This window comes from Sturnira hondurensis, unplaced genomic scaffold (genome assembly GCF_014824575.4).
Source record: "Sturnira hondurensis isolate 20B ecotype Veracruz unplaced genomic scaffold, ASM1482457v3 Scaffold0007865, whole genome shotgun sequence".
Taxonomy (NCBI): Eukaryota; Metazoa; Chordata; class Mammalia; order Chiroptera; family Phyllostomidae; genus Sturnira; species Sturnira hondurensis.
In genome coordinates, this window is record NW_028080496.1 from 13,369,354 (window position 1) to 13,389,392 (window position 20,039).

At 50.3% G+C, this 20,039-nt stretch overlaps 1 protein-coding gene across 3 annotated transcripts in view; it reads right to left on the reverse strand.

Annotated features, from left to right (window-relative positions):
• ATP10A (ATPase phospholipid transporting 10A (putative)) overlaps window positions 1–20,039 on the reverse strand; it is a 106,485-nt gene that overhangs the window by 25,951 nt on the left and 60,495 nt on the right. For all 3 annotated transcript variants that reach the window (XM_037053802.1, XM_037053805.1, XM_037053804.1), the window contains 6 exons: window positions 15,801–15,886; window positions 11,164–11,270; window positions 10,416–10,547; window positions 9,291–9,421; window positions 6,036–6,288; window positions 2,984–3,201 (listed from right to left, as the gene is read on the reverse strand). In XM_037053802.1, the coding sequence (XP_036909697.1) occupies window positions 2,984–3,201; window positions 6,036–6,288; window positions 9,291–9,421; window positions 10,416–10,547; window positions 11,164–11,270; window positions 15,801–15,886 (927 nt within the window). The remainder of the gene's footprint in view (window positions 1–2,983; window positions 3,202–6,035; window positions 6,289–9,290; window positions 9,422–10,415; window positions 10,548–11,163; window positions 11,271–15,800; window positions 15,887–20,039) is intronic.

The following is a 20,039-nucleotide window of genomic DNA, read 5'->3' on the forward strand; positions in this document are numbered from 1 at the left end:
CCACTGAGCTATGCCAGCCAGGGCCTGGAAAAGCATATATTCTTATATAAAGTATACATGTTCTTATCACATAACAATACATCTAAGAATATATTTAATTATAAAGTCACGTATCATACTCAGAAAGACTTGGAAATAACAGAAGAATAGAAAAAAACTAATAAATCTGTATCATACTACTCATGGTAATACAGGGTGGGGCAAAGTAGGTTTACAGTTGTGAGCATGCAAAACAGAGGTATTCTTGTGTTATTATTTATTAATTGTCATATTAATTTCCACACAAACTGTGAACCTACTTTTGCCCTATCCTATATAGACTTCTGAAACTTGTGCTTTGTGTTTTTTTTCCAGGCTTTTTTCTATACATTTACATTGTCCACCATCAAAATATCTTATACAACGCTGGCTGGTGTGGCTCAGTGGATTGAGCGCCGGCCTGTGAACCAAAGGGTCGCTGGTTCGATTCCCAGTCAGGGCACATGCCTGGGTTGCACGCCAGGTCTCCAGTAGGGGGCATGTGAGAGTCAACGATACATTGATGTTTTGCTCCCTCTCTTTCTCCTTCCCTCCCCCCTCTCTAAAATTAAATAAGTAAAATCTTTAAATAAAAATTTTATACATTCCTTTGGCTATATTTCCAGAGGTGGGGATGCTCGCTTTTATATTACATTTTTAATTTTTAAAAATATTAACAAAAGATTTTACTTATTTATTTCAGAGAGATAGGAAGGGAGGGAGAATGGGGGGGGACAGAAACACCGACGTGTGAGAGATACATCGATTGGTCGCTCTTACACGCCCCCAACCAGCAACCTGCTGAGAATCAGACCAGTGACCTTTCAGTCCGCAGGCCAGCGCTCAATCCACTGAGACACACCAGCCAGGGCACATTTTTTGAGGCTCCTCCTTACTGTTTTCATAGTGGCTGAAACCAATTTGTCTTCCCACCAACAGTGCTGAAGCGCTCCAATTTCTTCGCCAACCCTTGCTACCTGCTGTCTTTTTTTAAAAAGATTTTATTTATTTATCTTTAGAGGGGAAGGAGAGGGAGAGAAACATCAATGTATGGTTGCCTTTACTGCATCCCCTGCTGGGAGTTGGCCTGCAGGGAACCGGCCTGCAACCCAGGCATGTGCCCTGACCGGGAATCGAATCACCATCCTCTGGTTCACAGGCCCGCGCTCAATCCACTGAGCTACACCAGCCAGGGCTCATGGTTTTGATTCTTTGTTTTTTTTAATCTTTAGAAGGGAAGAAGAGAGGGAGAGAAATATCAATGTATGGTTGCCTCTCATGTGTCCCCTGCTGGGAACTGGCCCGCAACCCAGGCATGTGCCCTGACTGGGGTTCGAACCACGATCCTCTGGTTCGTAGGCCCGAGCTCAACTCACTGAGCTACACCAGCCAGGGCCCTGCTGTCTTTTTGATGACAGTCACTCTAACAGGTGGGGGTGGCCTCCTTATGGTTTGACTTGCATTTCCCAACTTCTGCATATACACTGTTATATGTCAGTTATATCTCAGTAAAAATTTATACATTTAGCGTTCCCATCCCCCCAACGCTATCTTATGCGCACTTTTCCAGGCCTCTTGGAATGACCACCGTCCCCCCTTATTCATGGATGACATGATTCAGACCCCCAGTGGATGCCTGAAACTACGTGTAGCTCGGGACCCTTATATACGGGGTTCGGCACAAGAAATGCCCCTTTTTGATTACAAAATCTTTCATTACCAAATCACAAGCATGTCATTCTGTAACATAACAATATCACACTCAAGCACACCACATAACATTTTAGGTGAAATGTTCAAATTAAAACTATACATTCGCATGCCCATATTATTACCCTACCAACCACACTCAATCTGGCCCTACTGTTTCTTCCTCTACATATACATCTTTTCACTTAAAGGATGCACTTGCAGGCGTCTTGGAGACACGTCCAAATTGTCAGCATCACTGCCCTGGTGCTTGGGGGCCATTTATGAAGTAAAGGAAGGGCAATGTGAATGCAAGCCCTGAGCCACCGTGAAAATAGACTGGATCACAGATGTGGCTCCTAAGCGACCAACAACGGGGAGCGTGGAGACGACAGAGAAGGAGGTGATTCACGTCTGAAGCAGGATGGAGCGGGATGATGGGAGATTTTATCACCCTACTGAGCATGGCTTGAAATAATAGTTCCGGACCCCAGCTGACCTAAAGTCAAACCGTGGATAACGGGGGGCTGCTGTTTTTGGAAACATGACTTTTAACAAGTTCAAAACAGATGCACCATACTTTATTTGACCATTCCTTTATCACTAGCTGCATTTTTCACTGCTTGGCTGACGTAAATAGTGCATTTATAAGCTTCTGTGCGTATAAATGCTCGGATCCCATGTTGCTAAATAGACGTCAGGAAAACCTGTTCCAAGGCAATCTCCCTCCTGCCAAGTGTGACACCCCCCCATGTCCCCCACATAAGCCCACCCAGCAGCCACCTAAAAGGAGGCCAGCTCAGACTGAGCAAGATGGGTTTTCCCTCCCTGTTCCTGAACCATTTTGGGAGCGAAAGGATCTCTCAGAAGCTGCCGCTGGCTCACTTCCGGAAACGTTTGGGCAGCTGACCAGCCCGGCGAGAAACGAGTTTTATTGGCTTTGGGCTCATCTCATTAAAACTATATATTTTTCCATTTGGCTTTGCTTTTTCACAGTTGTCATCTTGCTCTATGGTTTATTTGTTTCATTTGGCAAGACAGGCTTCCTCTCTGTCACCCATCTGGGCATGCACTGGAGGTCCCCCAGCCTTGTAACTGTGGTGGCGAAAGGGCTGTGTCAGCCCCTGTGGGGAGGAGGTGGTGGCCAGGAGACCTCATGCTCACGGAGCAGAGCCAACCCTGCCAGCGACAGCATGTGTGTTATTGACCACAGTTGGCTCTGACGGATGGGGGAAATGACACTCAGGGGAAGAGGTGGCCATGCTCTGGGACTCACCATGGGACTGCTGAAGGCCGTGTGCTTGGACAGCATGCTGGCCCGCTTGGCCTCCGCCCGGCTGCCGGTGCGCCGGTGCGACTTGGTGCTCTGCGTCCTGGGTAGCGCTCGGATGCTCTGGTGGCTCCCGATGCTGCCGCGCTGGGACAGCGAGCCCCCTTTGGGCACTGCCTCCTCAGAGTCCGAGTCGGCCTCCTGGTACCTTGCTAGACGCTGCGCTGTGGGGAGAGGGATACGGCAACACGTCAAGGGGAGGCTGGGCCAAGGAAGTGAGTGTGCCACCCCACTTCACCCCTCCATCAATAGCAAGGCCACCTTTAATGAGGGATGGAGGACGCTTCCACTCATCCGTGCAACCTGCTGCGGTCGATATTCTCGACTTATTCCACAGATGAGAAAACCGACCTCAGAGAATTTGAGAGCTTGCTAAGGTCACAGGTGGCAGGGCCGGGTGGTGGAGTGGCGCCTAGGCCCGTGGGGCACCATGGTTTGGGTCCTGTCCTCCGTGGAATGCAGACAGGTCCTGAGTCCGCCGGGATGGATTCACACGGCGCCCCTCTATTCAGGGGAAGCTTACGTGGGAGTGGGGTCTGGGAGATAGGTGGCAGGGAAGGCCTAGACCACAGAGTATCTGGAGTCGAGGGCCCACCTGGCTCACTGGGACCCTCGTGACAGATGCCACTGAGCCTTGCAGTCTCACAGAAATGACAATGTTGTATCGAGGACTTTCTCACCCGGGGCAAGGGAGGGATCCTTGCTTAGGCCCAGGGGGCCCTCTCCACCCTCAGCTGGTGCAGACGCAGGGCTGGGCAGCCCGGAGGCTCTTGTTCCTTTTGGGGGAGCAGAGATGGGCGCAGGGGCGGGCCCAGGGTGAACCGGTGTCCCCAGGGCAAAGGGGCATTGGAGAACTGACCGTGATTCCACTCTGGCCCTTAGGGGGCGCTGCGACTACTACTAGACATGCAGCCGTGTGGCACTCAGTGATCAGGGAAGGGTGTCCACACTGGAGTTCTGAACTCGAGAATGGCTCTGAACACATTTTCCTGGTGTTGCCCGGTTAGGGAGGCTGTGTCATCACGGATGAGCAACCAGGAGACCATCCACGAGCGCATACTCATCCGGAACAAGCAGTCATTGCACAGAGAATGGCAAGGGCAGCTGGGTGCCAGGCGCAGTACAGGGGTCTTGACACAAGGCAGCACTCGTGAGAGGAGCCGAGACAGGGCCTTGGTTGTGCGGATGCCCCCAGTGTGGATCTGTCCTGCGGACCAGGCCTTATAGTCAGCATCTTTCTTTAGATTTAGAGACGAGCAAGACAAAGACAAGTAAGGGGGAGTCGCCTGTCTGTGGCCAAAGGGTGCAGTAGGCCCAACACCAGGAGCCTGCTAGGGGCACTCTGACAAGCAAGGACAAAGCCGGGACATAGACTGTTGGCTTCTAAACTTGTGTGTTGGGAGGTTGGCATCAGCCTCTTGAAGGGCACACCTGCAAGGCCCAGCCACCTTAGGTCAGATGTTGGCCTGAAAGTAGCTGCCCTCAGGCCAGTGCTGGCAGGCCAGTGACCTTCAACCATGATGGAGAGTCTGACGAGCAGTGACCTGTGATGACCTTGGGGAGGATGAAGGTTCTTGGGGAGGATGAAGGTCAGGAGCAGGTGATGCTTGGCCCTGGGACACACACCAGCGCCAGTACCTGAGGTTGGTGTGGCCTGGTCAGATATACATGAGCTGGGCTTTGAGCTGGTTTCCCTAATGAGACCTTGAGAGATCAACATCATGGGGAAAACCTCAGAAGACACTCGTGGCTTTGGAAGCATGTTGATGACTGATAACAGAACGGCTTTCAAATGCCGCACAGGTGCCTGGTCGTCTCCAGAAATGGGTCTTCCAGGGGTAATGGGAGCCTTGGGTGGTAAGCGGCCAACAACTGTCAACATCTGGAATCAGAGCTGGGGTTCTGCCCCTGGAACTTTAGGTTCAAGTTTCAGAGCAACTGCTGACCTGTTGGGCTGGGTCCCTGAGTCCTTTACAGCCAGGCTGGGTTCTGCCCGTGGGCAGCTGGGCTCTTCTGCACCAGGCTGAGGAGCTCCAGAAGGAGAGAGTGGGGACAGGACAGGGGTGAACGGGATGCTGCCACTTTCTTCTGGATGGCAAATAAAACACTAAACAAAGGGGATAAGTTCTTAGGCCTTCTGTTTAATATGATGGCTGTAATTTTACATGGAGGACGTTTGTGGACACCGTAATAAGTCTTGGCTTTATAAAACACAAAACTTGTGTTCTGGCAAATGGTTCCCACTGAGTCTTCCTAAAAGACAGTTTCCTACGGTGTTCCCTGTTTTGTCTTTGCTTCCGTTTTGTGGCAAGGTCTCTTGGATGTTTGCAGATGCTGTTCCTGGAAGGAAGGGGACTCCCACTTGTAGAGCAGGTATCTTTCTTAACCCCAGAAACTCAACAGGGCGCCCTCTGCTGGCTCAGACGGACACCGGGCTCCAGTCACACCCTCATCTTAAGAAACTGGTTGCTCCCTGGGCCCTCAGATAGAACAGAGGCAGCAAGGGATAAGGAAAGGTGAGTGGGTTAAGAAACCACCTAAAATATCCAATGTGAAGATAACTCAATTCTTCCTAGATCCCGTGACATCACCGTCCAGTGAATTTGGCACAAATTCTGAGAATTTCCAGCTGATAACAAGACTGCCATGGATGACACCAGAAACACCTCTCGCCTATTGGTCTGACTCAGACTGCGGGTGCTTCAGAAGTGAGCTCCTCTGGGATGCCTTCAAGGGCTCCACTTGGGTGGCAGAAAATGAGTGTGTAGGCCGGAGCCCTCTGTGCTGCGACACTGCAGTGTGCGGCACCACCTTTCCTGTAGGGGGTACTTGGTTTTTTTCAGGCTTCCTCAAAACTCAGCAGTCTTCGAGGGGCGCGCGCGCACACGCGTGCGTACACAGCGTGAGCATGCGCACACCTGCAGACGCGCATGCGTGCAGCTTCAGACAGAGCAGCTCTTTGGTCCAGCCCCTACCGGCTGCCCCGTCTCCCACTCACCATTCGCATCGTGAGAATATTCTACTCCAGACACAGTGCACCTTCGGAAAACCATCTTATTCTCAGTCAAAGTGCCGGTTTTGTCCGAGAAGATATACTGGATCTGCCCCAAGTCCTCCGTGATGTTCAGAGCCCGGCACTGCAGCTGAGAGTCGGTCTCCTCATCATACAGCTCCATGTCCTGGTTGATGAAGTACACCTGGCACACTTTAACGATCTCGATGGAGACATAGAGCGAAATGGGGATCAGGACCTAGAAGACAGCAGGCACACGGAATGAGAGGCCATGGGGACCAGGACACTGTGGAATCAGTCTGATCTACTGAAATGACTACAACCACAAGTAAATAGGGACTATACTGTACCTTTAAGAGCTTACATAGGTTGGCTTAGAGTCACTATTGGAAAAGTATTAGGATATTGGCAAAGAGTTTAAAGTAGGGCAGCCTACGGTGCCCTTGCGGAGCGGAAATCCACTATGGTGTCTGGAAAGTATGGAGCCATGGCTTGGAGAGAAGCAAGCATTTTCGTTACTAAGTTGTGCTTGAGAAAGGCTAGGAGAGGAAAGAGAGAAACAGAAAAATACACAGCACAATCAGAGTCCTCGTAAGCAAAGTCACCTCTACCACAGCGGCACTAGGCCCCCAGGTTGCCCCCAGCATCCTGGTGACCCAGCCCTCGGCCACAACAACCCCACAGTCTTTTCAGAGGCTGGGTTTGTGTTAGCGTTTCTGTAATGTACGATACAGAGCAGAGCAAAGAAGGTGCCATGAAAAAGACTCAGTTATTCTGTGATAACTGGAGAACAATCTCCAAGAAATCAACACTTACTTTTTTTCTTGTTTCAAGGAGTAACAGCATCGAACTGATGTTTACAGGCTCAGAATATTATTCAGATGGATTGGTGCTTTTGGTAATTTAAGTGTGTTAAAGCCATGCATACTATAGGACTAACTCTAGGCTCAACCAAAATTGGCAGTTATAAAATGAAATACGTGAAATAGGTCAGACAGAGAAAGACAAGTACTGTTACCTGCAGCATGATGATCTCATACGTGGAACTGAAACAAAACTTGACTCTTAGAACAGAGAACAAACAGACTAGTGATTGGTGGAGGTAGGGTATGGAGGACAGGCAAAATGGGTAGAGGCGGGGCAAAATGGGTGGAGGGGTCAGAAGGTACAAACAGTCCCAATTATGAGATAAATCAGTTCTGGGGATGTCGTGGACCCGCATGGTGACAATAATTGATAATACTGTCCTGGATATTTGACATTTGCTAGGAGAACAGATCCTCAAAGTCCACGACACAAAAAATTATAACTATAGAAGGTGATGGATGCTCACTAAATTTATTGTGATCCTTTTGCAATATATACGAATATCAGATCGTCGTGTTGCACCCCTGAGATTGATACACGTACAACCTGTGTGTCAATTGCATCTCCTTAAAATTGGAAAAAGTGTTACGGAGAAAAAGAATAACTTCTAAAAATTCTTTGAATAATGCACATGGTCACCATAACAGTTTCAACCTCTTAGACACCATTATAGTTTCAATTGGTTTTTTCCATCAAAGTTTTAAAAAATATTTTATTTATTTATTTTTAGACCCAGGAAGGGAAGGAGAAAAAGAGGGAGAGAAACATTCATGTGTGGTTTCCTCTCATGTGGTCCCCACCAGGGTCCTGGCCTGCCACCCAAGCATGTGCCCTGACTGGGAATTGAACTGGCGACCCCTTGATTTGCAGGCCAGTGCTCAGTCCACTGAGCTACAACAGCCAGGGCTTTGTCAAACTTTTTAGGAGAACAACAGGAAGGTACACTAACACATTGAGTTCCAACAAAGCCCTGCTACCTTGGAAAGGTAAGTGAGGCTGTTTCCCGGTGTATGAATCACATGTGATGAAAAACAAAGGTGAAGCAAATGCCCTGTGGTCACTGTGTGTCCCAAGGAGGCTGGCTGTGACACTAACTGTCCCCTCTCCTAGGCACAGATTCTCAGTGACTGGGGGTCATGGAGGGAGCATGTGAATTATCAACAACAGTAATAGTACTCATAACAACAATAATAAACAATGCTGCTAGATGTGATGTGATAGTCTGACTCAAGCCCTGAAACAGAAAAACCCCATTGTAGGAAGAAACTACTGGAATCGGAATGACGTCTGGAGTTCAGTTCAGGGCAAAGAACCAGAGCTGCTTTCTTAGTTCTGACAGTGTGCTGCAGTGACATGTGCACATTAGGCAGGTGGCGAGGGACCTGGGGACCTCTTCGTACTATTTTTTGCCACTTGTCTCTAAGTCTTAAAATTATTCCAGACTTGTAGGCACAAAATAGTCACAGGGATGTAAAGTACAGCATTGGGAATAGAGCCAATAATATTGTAACAAGTATGCACAGTGCCAGATGGGGACTGGAAATAATCAAGGGGAACACTTTTTAAGTATATGACTGTCCAAACCACTATGCCATATACCTGACACTAATACAAAATGCCAACTATAATTGAAAAAAATTCTAAAAATTTAGATTTTCTTTTAGAAGTAATTGAATGGAAAAACAAAATAATACAAATGATCACAAATTCCCTGGCTGGTATGGTTCAGTGGACTGAGCGCCAGCCTGTGAACCAAAGGGTCACCAGTTCAATTCCCAGTCAGGGCACATGCCTGGGATGTAGGCCAGGTCTCTAGTAGGGGTCCCTGAAGAAGCAACCACACACGGAGTTTCTCTCCCTCTCTCCCACCCATCCCCTCTGTCTAAAAATAAATGAACAAAATCTAAAAAAAAAAAAAAATCAATCAGCCCTGGCTGGTGTAGCTCAGTGGATTAAGCACGGGCCTGTGAACCAGAGTATCGCGGTTCGATTCCCAGTCAGGGCACATGCCTGGGTTGCAGGCCAGTTCCCAAACAGGGTACTCACGAGAGGCAACCATACATTGATATTTCTCTCCTCTCCTTCCCTTCCTCTCTAAAGATAAATAAATAAAATCTTAAAAAAAATCAACCACAGCCAACCCCTCAAACCCTAAGTATCTTAAGAACAGCAAAGGAGAATCTGAACTTGAAAATCACCCAAGAAAACACCCTCTAGATACATTTGAAGTCAAGGTAAAATGCAACATATTAGCAAAGTATATCTGTGACCATTCCAAGGTGGAGATTACAGGCGAGTCTTAGCACAGTATGCTGGCAGGAAGTGCTTGCCAGCAAAGCCAAGCCAGCGCCACATGGCACTTGGCACAGTTACCTGCAGAACTATGACCATGGTGAGGAACGAGTACACTGCGGCTGTGATGGGGGACAGAGAGCTGCCATCAGACTCAGGGACGTCAAACAAGGCTTTCTTCTCTTGATACCGCTGGACCCACAGTCCGTGTCCTGTAGTGCGTTCAACAAGAAACGTCATTTAGCCAATGGCAAAATAAGAACACTGCAAAGTGCAAATTAAAGCAAAATTTGAAGACTAGGACTGGACACAGGTACATGAGGCCATAGCTGCCTGCTTGTCAGCAAAGAAAGCAAAGCTTGTGGTACTCCTGGTGCCCGGGAGCGGACTGATGGCGGGCTCTGGGACCGGGGCTCACATCTGCCTTCCCGCTGTTGGCTCCCGATGCACCACTGGTCAGGGCGCAGGGATCACAGGGCTGCTGGCAGCTGCCAGTGAGAACCTCCCAGAAAGGAATTTCCCAGTGCAGCGGGTGCCTCACAAAATCCCAGCCTCGTCAGCAGGCTCTGAACACTGCCCAGGATTGTCCCTCTCCTTGGAGATTCTCCTTGGAGAATTCAAAAGTCACATATCTTAGACTCCGGGAAGCCCAGGGCAACGCACGCTACTTCATCAGCTGGCCCCACGGCTCTCTGATAACAGGAGCCCTTTACCCACCCTGTATGCCTATGTCTGTCACCACAGAGCGCCGAGGCCACATCAAATCCACCTGCCTGGGCGTGGTAGAGGTCAGGCATCCCTAGGTCTGACACCCTTCCCTGGGAGGCGCTCCCAAGGTCAGGTGTGAGGCCGTCATGGACTGCAGAGCCCCAGAGCCCACCTCAAACTAACTGCCAGTGCAGCCCCATCCTAGCCTCCAGGGAATTTTTCTCGTTTTTTCATGAATTCCCATAAAATAGCATTTAGGTTTCTCCTGCTCCTGGTTCATCGCCAGGTTCTGGACACTCTGTCCACTGCACTCCTTAGGACTACAGTGGACATTCTTCCACTCAGGAAGCTTCCAGTTGGAAAAGTAGCACACAGGGCCAAGCCCATCATCTAGACATCTTGGCCGGTGACAGAGGTGCCATTCACCTTCAGGGTGTGGAAGTGAGTTATGGGGAGCCCGCCAGGCTCACCGGAGACTGTCCTGTCAAGGAGACTTACCCACCGCCGAAGTCAGAGACATGCAAATGAGGAGGAGGACGCACCAGAGCACGTCGCAGTTCATCTGCCTCTCCAGCTGGCTGCGCTTGTAGCGAGGCCCGCTGTTGTTCAGCAGCGCCTTGGTTTCGTGTCCTGTGGGAGAGGGGGAGGAGCGCGGGGAGTCAGAGCCCAGCAGTGAGGGGGCGTGTGGTGCCGACACCGGGAATTGCGGGAATGGAAGTACAACGTTGGCATCGAAGGATACTTATAGGACAGGGTACTTACAAAAGATCAGGGTATAAAAACAATCTGAAAATAAGTGGCAACGGTGGAGCCACGTGGAGTGAGACAAGCGAGGAGTGAGCACTTTTGGTCAAGATGTTATTAGATATTGGTCTTCTCTCTCTTTCCTTTGTTTTCCAAGTTTTCCACAGTGGGACTATGCTACTTTTTTCTTTTTAAAAAATCTTATTTATTTATTTATTTTTAGATAGAGGGGAAGGGAGGGAGAAAGGGAGGGAGAGAAACCTCAATGTGTAGTTGCCTCTCAAGCGCCCCCTACTGGTGACCTGGCCAGCAACCCAGGCATGTGCCCTGATTGGGAATTGAATCAGCGACCCTTTGGTTCTCAGGCCAGCACTCAATCCATGGAGCCACACTAGCCAAGGCTGCTATTTTTGTAATCAGGAAAAAATATAAACAAGGAGCCATGCCTGAGAACATACAGGACAATGTCATGAGCCAGCACCGTCCCAGACCAGGGGCCCACCTGCGTAGATGACGATGCCGACGACGGCCTCTGTGTTCCTGATGGTGCAGCCTCGAAGCAGCAGGTTCTCCTTATGCAGCCCGGCCTTCTTCCCGTTGTCGTGCACGCTGTTGAGGAATGTCTGTCACTCATCATTCAACACCTCCACACGCCTCACACCCCAAGCAGCACTGTGTTGGGGAGGGAAGGCTGGGCACAGGGCTAGAAGGGGGAACGGGGACCCTGGAGGGGACCGCTTGCCTCAGTGGCTTCTACAAGAGCTAGCATGGAGGTCATGCTCACTGGTCTAAGGGCTTCTAGAAGCATCTCCAGAGCTTGACGTTTACTCTGCCAACGGGCTTTGGGAAATCTTAAGAGATGTGTGTATTGGTCGCTGCCCAGGCTCCCTGGCCCAGGGCTCCTGAAACACTCGTAAACAAGGGTGTGAGGAAGAGCTTTTGTTTTAATGTTTGGTCTTTGATCCCAGTTCCCAGCACAGAGCGACTCAAATCCTTGTCATTTCCTGCGTGGTAACAGCACCCAGGGCACCTTTTGTCCTAATGCTTGGCCTTTGAGGCTGGTTGTTCCTGACACAGAATATGAAATGCCCGGGAATTTCCTGGGTGACGCGAGTGTCTTTTGTTCTAATAAGGTGACTCTGGGTGGGCTTGTGGGTGGGGCTGCTCAGCAGAAAGACTTCCATGAAACATGCGGGGGAGCTGGAGAGTGGGGGGCTCCCCGCCCCTTCCCAGACACCCCGCCCTACACGTCTCCTCTGGATGTTCATCTAAACCCTTCATCACATCCTTTCGTCAAACAGTAAACTGGTTTCCCGTGTTCTGTGAACCACTCTGGCAAATTAACTGAACCCGAGGAAGAGGTCTTGGGGAGCTCTGATTGGTCAGAAGCACGGGGGACAGGCTGGATTTGGGACTGGCACTGGCGTCTCAGGTGGGGCTGTGCGTCAGACTGAGCCCCCTGTTGGGTCTGTGACAACTCCAGGCAGATGGTGTCAGGGCTGAGTGGGGAAACCCCCCATCACACCTGGGTGTCAGGATTTCATCTTGCTGTGACCTCGGGGACATGCCACCGCCAGAGAGGCAGGCCCGAGAGCGTGGACTGACTGGGGAGCTCACCACCAGCACACCACTGAGAAGACCCTGCTACCTGGTGCCTCAGTCACAGATATGCAAATATTCCTCTGAGGCAGAATGGGACTGGCTTCAGCAACATTTTCTACATACATCCCCTTTTCTCCTACAAAGTCATAACGTTACCGGAAATGTTAATGCATTAAATTGGAAATGTCATAAATCCCACGAGATGATTTTCTAAATTTGGTTTCCTGGTGATTTAGAGTCAGAGGGACAGTCCCCATTTAAGGCACTGGATTTGCAACTCCTCCTCCTGGCCCATGAGGGATGGCCATTGTCACCATGCTGGCCAGGGCCATGTGTGCTAGACCACACTGGGACAGGCATGGCCCTGGGAGCCTGATGAGCAGGTCACAGTGGAAGGCCCTGGAGACTTCTCAAATCGGGACCCAGACTAACCTACACCAAGGGGGCCTTTCAAGAAGCCACGTTCTCAAACCTTCAGTGGATAGTCCTGGCCACACCTCCCCAACACCACAGCCTCAGTGCTTCCACTGTGTGTTTAAAAAATATTTAATTTTAGAGGGGAATTGAAGAAGAAAGAGAAGAAGAGAAACATCAATGTGTGTTTGCCTCTTGTGCACCCCCTACTGGGGACCTGACTCGCAACCCAGCCATGTGCCCTGACTGGGAATCGAACCAGTGACCCTTGGGTTCGTAGGCCGGTGCCCAATCCACTGAGCCACGCCAGCCAGAGCTCTCCTGTGGTCCTTGAAGTTCACTTCGCATGGTGCCATTGGCCTGGGACCCAGAGCAGATCTGGGAACAAGCCCTTTCTGTCACATCCAGCACCTGGTCACTGGCACGAGGGCAGATTTGATTCTCGGCCTCAGATGCAACTTGTGTTCTTCACAGGCTGGGAAATGAATATATTTCCCAGTGCAGAGGAGAAGCTAAAGTCAAGGCCAGAAGGCTACTGGGGACGTGTCCTTTACAAGCCTGTTACGTAGCACCTTCACCTTCATTCCACTGTGGAAGGCACCACACGGGAGATACCCTCTCAACACCGTTAACGACCCCAGTTGGCAAGTCCGGACAGAGTCAGAATTTGCTTTCAAAAGACATTCAAGCCTGAGCACCTCATGGCTGGCAAAAAGCATCAAGAGACCTGCCTACGTGACACTGAACTTGAGACCCTGTGCCATCGTCTGGAGTGCCAGACTGTCCGCCACCACGGCCCTCTCTGTGTGTGACAACCGGACATGAAAATTACTTCTCGGGGGCGGATAATTATTTCTCCATGACAGCCAGACCTGAAAATTATTTCTCAGTAAAGGACACATCCTCTCCATCAAAGTTCCAGTCACGCGTACTCAGAACAAGAGACGAGCCCGATAGAAATTAGAAAGCTATTATGTTAAGCTTTCTCTGATGTGACACGTCTACACGACCATTGCGCTCCTTATTCAGACTGAGTCACACCGGAACTCATTCACCAGTGATGAGGGCCACAGCCGCTGGGACAGGCGGCAGATGCCAGGGGACAAATCCACTGTTCCCAAGGTCACAGTCCTGAGGGAAAAGCCCTGTATCAGAAGCAGAAGGGAAGGAGCCTGGGCCTCAGCCGGACGGCTGAGAAACTGAGGCACCCAGCAGGCGCTCGGCAGCTGACCATCACCTTGAACTTGTGACAGGAGAGTCCCGCCGAGGGCCCTGACCAAGCAGGCATGAGCAAATCCCAGAAGGATTCACAGGAGAACATAAAGCCATTGAGTTGCCTACCATTTTCTCATGGGCTCGCCTGTGCCTGCCATGCAGAATCCCCTATGTTGACATTGAACTCCTGGTCCCTCAGTATAGAACTCTATTTGCAGTCAGGTCTTTGAAGAGGTAATCAGCTTAAAATGAGGTCAATGAATGGGCCCTGATTTTATATGACTGGGGTCCGTATAAGGAGAAATTCGGACACAGAGACAGACAAGCATAGAGGTTGTGACAATGTGAAGACGCAGGAAGAAGACGGCTGTCTACAAGCCAAGGAGACAGGCCTCAGGAGACACCTGTCCTGCTGACACCTGGACCTTGGACTTTTGGCCTCCAGAACCGAGACAATTAATTGCTGTGGTTTAAGCCGCTTGGTCTACAGTCACCCTGAGCAAGTGGGTACAACCTTTCACATTTCACCCCAGCCACCGAGAGGCCTCTGAACCCCTCAGACCAGTCCCTTCTAAATCAAGACTGTCCAGAAGTACAGCATGATGGCAGGGCTCCCTGGTGACATGTCCTGGCCACCGACAGGTGCCACATGCAGGCCCATCGGGAAGAGGCAGAGCTCAGCTGGTACAGGGCAGTGGCCGGGATGTTCTTTCTTGCAGATGCTAAGTCTCCCTGGTGGCAGCTGCTCTTGGTGACGGGTCCTGTGTGCCAGCCCTTGTCTGTTTTGAGTCCTGGCACTTGCAGGTGCTGACAGTAGCCGCAGGTGACGGCGGGCGTTTAAACACAAGGTGCAAGGTATGCTCACTGCTGCCGGGTCCCCTCCAGGGCCACGGGCTGCACAGTCTGCAGCTGACCCTCTTCCTGGTGGTCACGTTGCCTCCAGCTCCCAGAGTCCTGGGTGGGCACCGGGACCAGCATCCTCCCTCGTTTTCACATCCATTCAAACAGCAGCCCTCAATCTTCCCCTCCTCCTGAGCTGTTTCCGAGTCTTCCCCTCCTCACTCTTTCCGTGCAGAACTGACCTCGTTCAGCCTTCGTGTGGCCAACCACCTGCCACACACCCCTTCCTGGCCCCGATACCACCAGCCTTGGTCCCTCCTGCTATGTGAATGCCACATTCTCCTGGGAGCATCCCATGTGAGCTGCTCACTTCCTCCAGGGTGCTGCCCCTGGCCTGCTCTGCCGGCTTTTGGTTCTAGCCACCTTGCACTGCGCGGCCTGCTCCCCAGGACGCCCTCACCCCAGCTCCGTGTGGTCTGCCCGGCCCCCCTCTCCGACCCTTTCCAAGGGCTGCTGAAGGAGAGAAGCCAGACCTCACTGCAGGCACTTTTAGGGTTGACAGAATCTTACCAACCAGTCCTGTGAGCCGCCAAGCTGCGCAGGTGCTGGGCACCTCTCCTAAAGGGCTACAAATGCAGCGAAAAATAGCAAATGCTTATTTTACAACTCTGTGTGTGCAAACAGGTGACTCTTGAACAACACAGATTGGAAATGTGTGAGTTTACTTACATGTGGATTTTTTTCAATAAATACTGTAAATTTATTTCCTCATCTGTATGATTTTCTTACAGCATTGCTTTTCTCCAGCTTACTTTATCATAAGAATGCAGTATGCTAACACATATAACATACAACATATGTGTCGATACACTATGTATGTTACGGGTAAGGCCTCGGGTCAATAGCTGGCTATTATGGGTTAAGTTTTGGGGGAGTCGAAGTTATATGAGGGTCTTTGATTACATGGTGGTGGTCTGCACCCCCAACCCCGCATTGGTCAAGGTCAACTGTGGACTCTGTAGATCTGTCAAACAGAAGGACAAGCTCAGGCTGACAGAGGACACTCACATGCACCCACGGAACCTGCTCAGGTCGTTGTTCGGCTTCTCACACTCGATGACGCTGGTGAAGTTCAGAGGGTCAAACTCGGAGACCTAGAATGACAGCATGGGCGCGTGAGAGACATCGGGCTCAGACCGCTCTGTCCCAGGGCCCTCGCCTTTCTGGGGTACAGCCTGGCAGGGGAGCCCCAAATTGGAGACTCTGCTCAGTGCCTACACCTCCATTTTTTAAAGAAAGATTTTGTTTATTTAGTTTTTAGAGAGAGGGGGAGGGAGGGAGCAAGAGAGGGAGAGAAACATCAATGTGAGAGAGATACATCGACAGGTTGCCACTCATGCGCCCCCTACAGGGTCCTGACCCACAACCCTGGCATGTGTCTTGCCTGGGAATCGAACCTGTGACCTTTTGGTTCATAGGCCAGCGCTCAATCCATTGAGCCACACCAGCCAGGGCTGCACCTCCATTTTTATTGGGAATGATTACTCATCAGTGGAGAGCACGGCTGCTGAGTGAGGAAGCTGCAGAGCTCAGAGCACTATTAAAACTAAGAGAACCTGAGGTGAGAGCAAAGGAAGCCGCTAGTGACGAGGTTGCTGCATTTTGGGGGGGGTGTCGATCAGTATCTCCCCACTTCCTACTGGAGAAGCACATTCCACCTGGAAAACAAACGTATTAGGAGGCATTTCTTCAAGGTGCACTAAAAATCCTTCACAGGTATTGGATGAAAAACATTTAAACCGCCAGTGGGTATGCCAACTTCTGTATTCTTCTGCTCAATGAAAAAAAAGTGAGCAAGGAAAGCCTTTCATTTAGAATCTAGCCTCTGACAGATGTGTCAGGTGAAGAACAGACTGGGGTGGAGAGAGGAACAGGGGCGGGGAGGAGGAGACAAAAGGAAATACGGGGCATAAGCCTTTATAGTACAGAGGAAAGGGTTTTATAATCAGCTCCCTTTGATCAAGCTTGTCAGTCTTCTCTCTACGCAGTGTCACAGCACAGAGGGCAGTGGAGCTGTCTGTGCTCACCTGAGCATCTCGCAGAAGAAGTGCCAGTGATTAAAAGTCACAGAAATGGGCCCTGGCTGGTGCAGCTCAGTGGATTGAGTGCGGGCCTGTGGACCAAAGGGTCGCCGGTTCGATTCCCAGTCAGGACACATGCCTGGGTTGCAGGCCTGGTTCCCAGTAAGGGGTGCACGAGAGGCAACCACACATTGCTGTTTCGCTCTCTTTCTCCTTCCCTTCCCCTCTAAAGATAAATAAATAAAATCCTAAAAAATCACAGAAACAGCACCGATATTGGTGACACCACCCCAGGTCAGGACCACTCACTCCACCGTGAGAGTGTGTGTGCTCCTCTGGGCAGAGCACAGTGGTCTCGGGAATTAGTCGGAAGTCACTTCTGACTGTTTCCCAGGGGGGCATCGTGTATGTGAAAGGGGGGACTTGCTGGATAATGTCGGCTCAATTCAATAGCTGGAACTGCAATGCCATTTGAAAAAGCTCTTGCATTTTAGTTTATTTTAATTAGTTAATTGGTTAGTTAGTTTATTTATTTAGAGGGGAAGAGAAGCAGAAAGACAGGGAGAGAAACATCAATGTATGGTTGCTTCTCGTGCATTCCCTGCTGGAAACTGGCTTGCAACCCAGGCATGTTCCCTGACTGGGAATTGAACCAGCGACCCTTTGATTCACAGGCCCACGCTCAATCCACTGAGCATCAGCCAGGGCATATTTTATCTTGTTTTTAATATTGGCCAGCGATTATGTTTTATTGATTTTAGAGAGAGGGGAATGGAGAGAGAGGGAAAAGAGGAAAGATGGAGAAAGAGAAACATCGATACGAGAAATATTGATCAGTGGATCAATATACATGCCCTGACTGGGGATCGAACCAGGACAGCTCAGGACAGCTCTTCCTGAATTTTAATTAGCCATCCGCTCCTCTTTCCTTGGACTGCGGTGGCCTCCTGGGCTCTTCCCACAGTGAGGCTTTGCTTCGAGCTGCCCTGTGTTTATTGCAAGCCGTGTGGATGATCCTGAAGCCAGCTGGCCACTGTCTGCAGGGCAGACAGCATGTCTAGGATGGCTGGGAACGAAGCGAGTTCCAGAGCACACCACAATTGTTCTTGGCAGACAAGGAGGGGAGCCGGAAAACGACCCATCTGTTTGCGGTTCTTTCTGAGCAAAACGTGATGCCCATGGCGCAGAAGCAGTAGGACTTTCCGTCTCTGGGACTGGAGTGCCGCCCTGGCTGCAGCGTGCTGCCAACAACCACGCACCTTGGGGACCTGTGGCCATGCCGGGGACGCCTGGCTTCCTTTACCTGCCTCCTCTGGAACTGGGGAGGCTTCTGAGGGGTTTTGGAACTGGAGGCATCTTTAGGGCTGGGTTGAGGTATGTTCCCCCACCTCCACCCCCAGAGTTCATCTGCCGATACCCTAACCCCCGAATGCAGTCTGATTGGTGTCCTTGTAAGAAAAGGACACCTGGACAGACACTCGCAGAGGGATGACCGATAGAAGAAAAAGGGAGGAGACAGCCGTCTGCCAGCCAAGGAAAGACACCTCTGAAGGAAGCCACCCTACGGATGTCTTGACCTTGAACTCCCACCCTCCAGCACAGTGGGAAAACCAGTCTCGTGGTTAAGCCCCCTGGTCTGTGCTGTTTCGTTATTGGAGTGCGAGCAACTGATACAACAGCCAGCTCTGAGTTTTCTTATTTGAAAAGCTTTCCCCGCTGGGGCACGTCTTGTGAATGAGAAAGTTCTACCTGTATCAATTGTTTCTGACTTTTTTGGCAATGGACTAACGCCCCCATGTGTGAAATAGTTGAGTTAGCTGTCTGTCCGCTCAGCTTCCTATCTGCTGTATTCTAAACCGGCTTCTTCAAGGTCATGACTTTGCACCCAGCAGCCAACCCCGCCTCCTGCAGCCTGGACACAGTTAGAGGGTCCAGTGCAGCCTTCTACTCTGAGCATGCTAACTCCAGGGATTTGATTTCATTTTGTTTTTTATCCTTGCCTGGGGACGTGCTTATTGCTTGGGGAGAGAGAGAGAGAGAGAGAGAAACATCAATGTGAGAGAATCATCGATATGAGAGAGAAACATCAATCAGTTGCCTCTCGTACACGCCCAGACTGGGGACTAAACCTGCAACCCAGGCACGTGCCCCGACTGGGAATCGAACTGGCAACGCTTTGGTTTACAAAATGACACTCCAACCCACGGAGCCACACCAGCCAGGGCCAAGTCCACTTATTTTACAGCAGATACATAGTTGGGGAAGATAAAAAGTTCAGGAGAGGATGGTGGTGGTGGCTGTACAACAGTAAAATCAACACCCCAGAACCCCATGCTTAACAGTGGTTAAAACGGTGTGCACATTTTACCACAATAAAAAAAAAAAAACAAGCGAAAGAAAGCGGGTGCAAACACATAGAGAGAACTGGCTGCGAGGACAGTGATTAATCACCAGGTAGAACGCAGCCCGGAATCTCAGCACCTCCCTCACTGGTGAGTACGTGGTTCCTTTTTCCCTTTCCTCACCCCGAGTTGTGTAATTAGAGAAACACATCTGCATGTCGCACACCAGCGACTCGCTGTAACGAAGGTAAATTAGAATCTATATTGGGGAAAGTTCTGTATTTCTCAAATCCCGAGAGCTAACTAGTTATTCTGCTTACGGCTATTTCTTCTAGAAATAAGTTACCTGTTCACCAGTTACCACTACTATTGGTAATAGTAACTCATTGTGCTGTAAAAAAGAAGTCAGAGATGAAGAACGTGTTTTCTCTGGCTACTGGGAATCACATAGCTTGAGAGAGGGGGAAGGAGGGACAGCGAGAAGGAGAGAAACATCAATGTGAGACAGAAACATCGACTGTTTGTTTGTCTCTCGTATGCTTCACGACCAGGGGCTGAACTCGCAACCCAGGCATGTGTCCTGACTGGGAATCGAACCCGAGACCTTTCACTTTGCAGGACAATGCCCAACCCACTGAGCCACACCTGCCAGGCCCCCTCCCCCCCAAAATGAGAGGCTGTGCTAGGACTATGTGTTTCAACATCCTGATTCCGACAAGTTACTACCAATCTCCAGGTATCTCTGGGGAAGCAGATGCTGAGGGACCACAGGTATCTATGTAGCCAGGGTGTTATTTCTGTGAAAAACAGAAGCTGCACTTGGGAAAAACGTTGTTCAGCTTCCTGCCTCCACTCACTGAGACGATCATGCATTAACGGGAAGA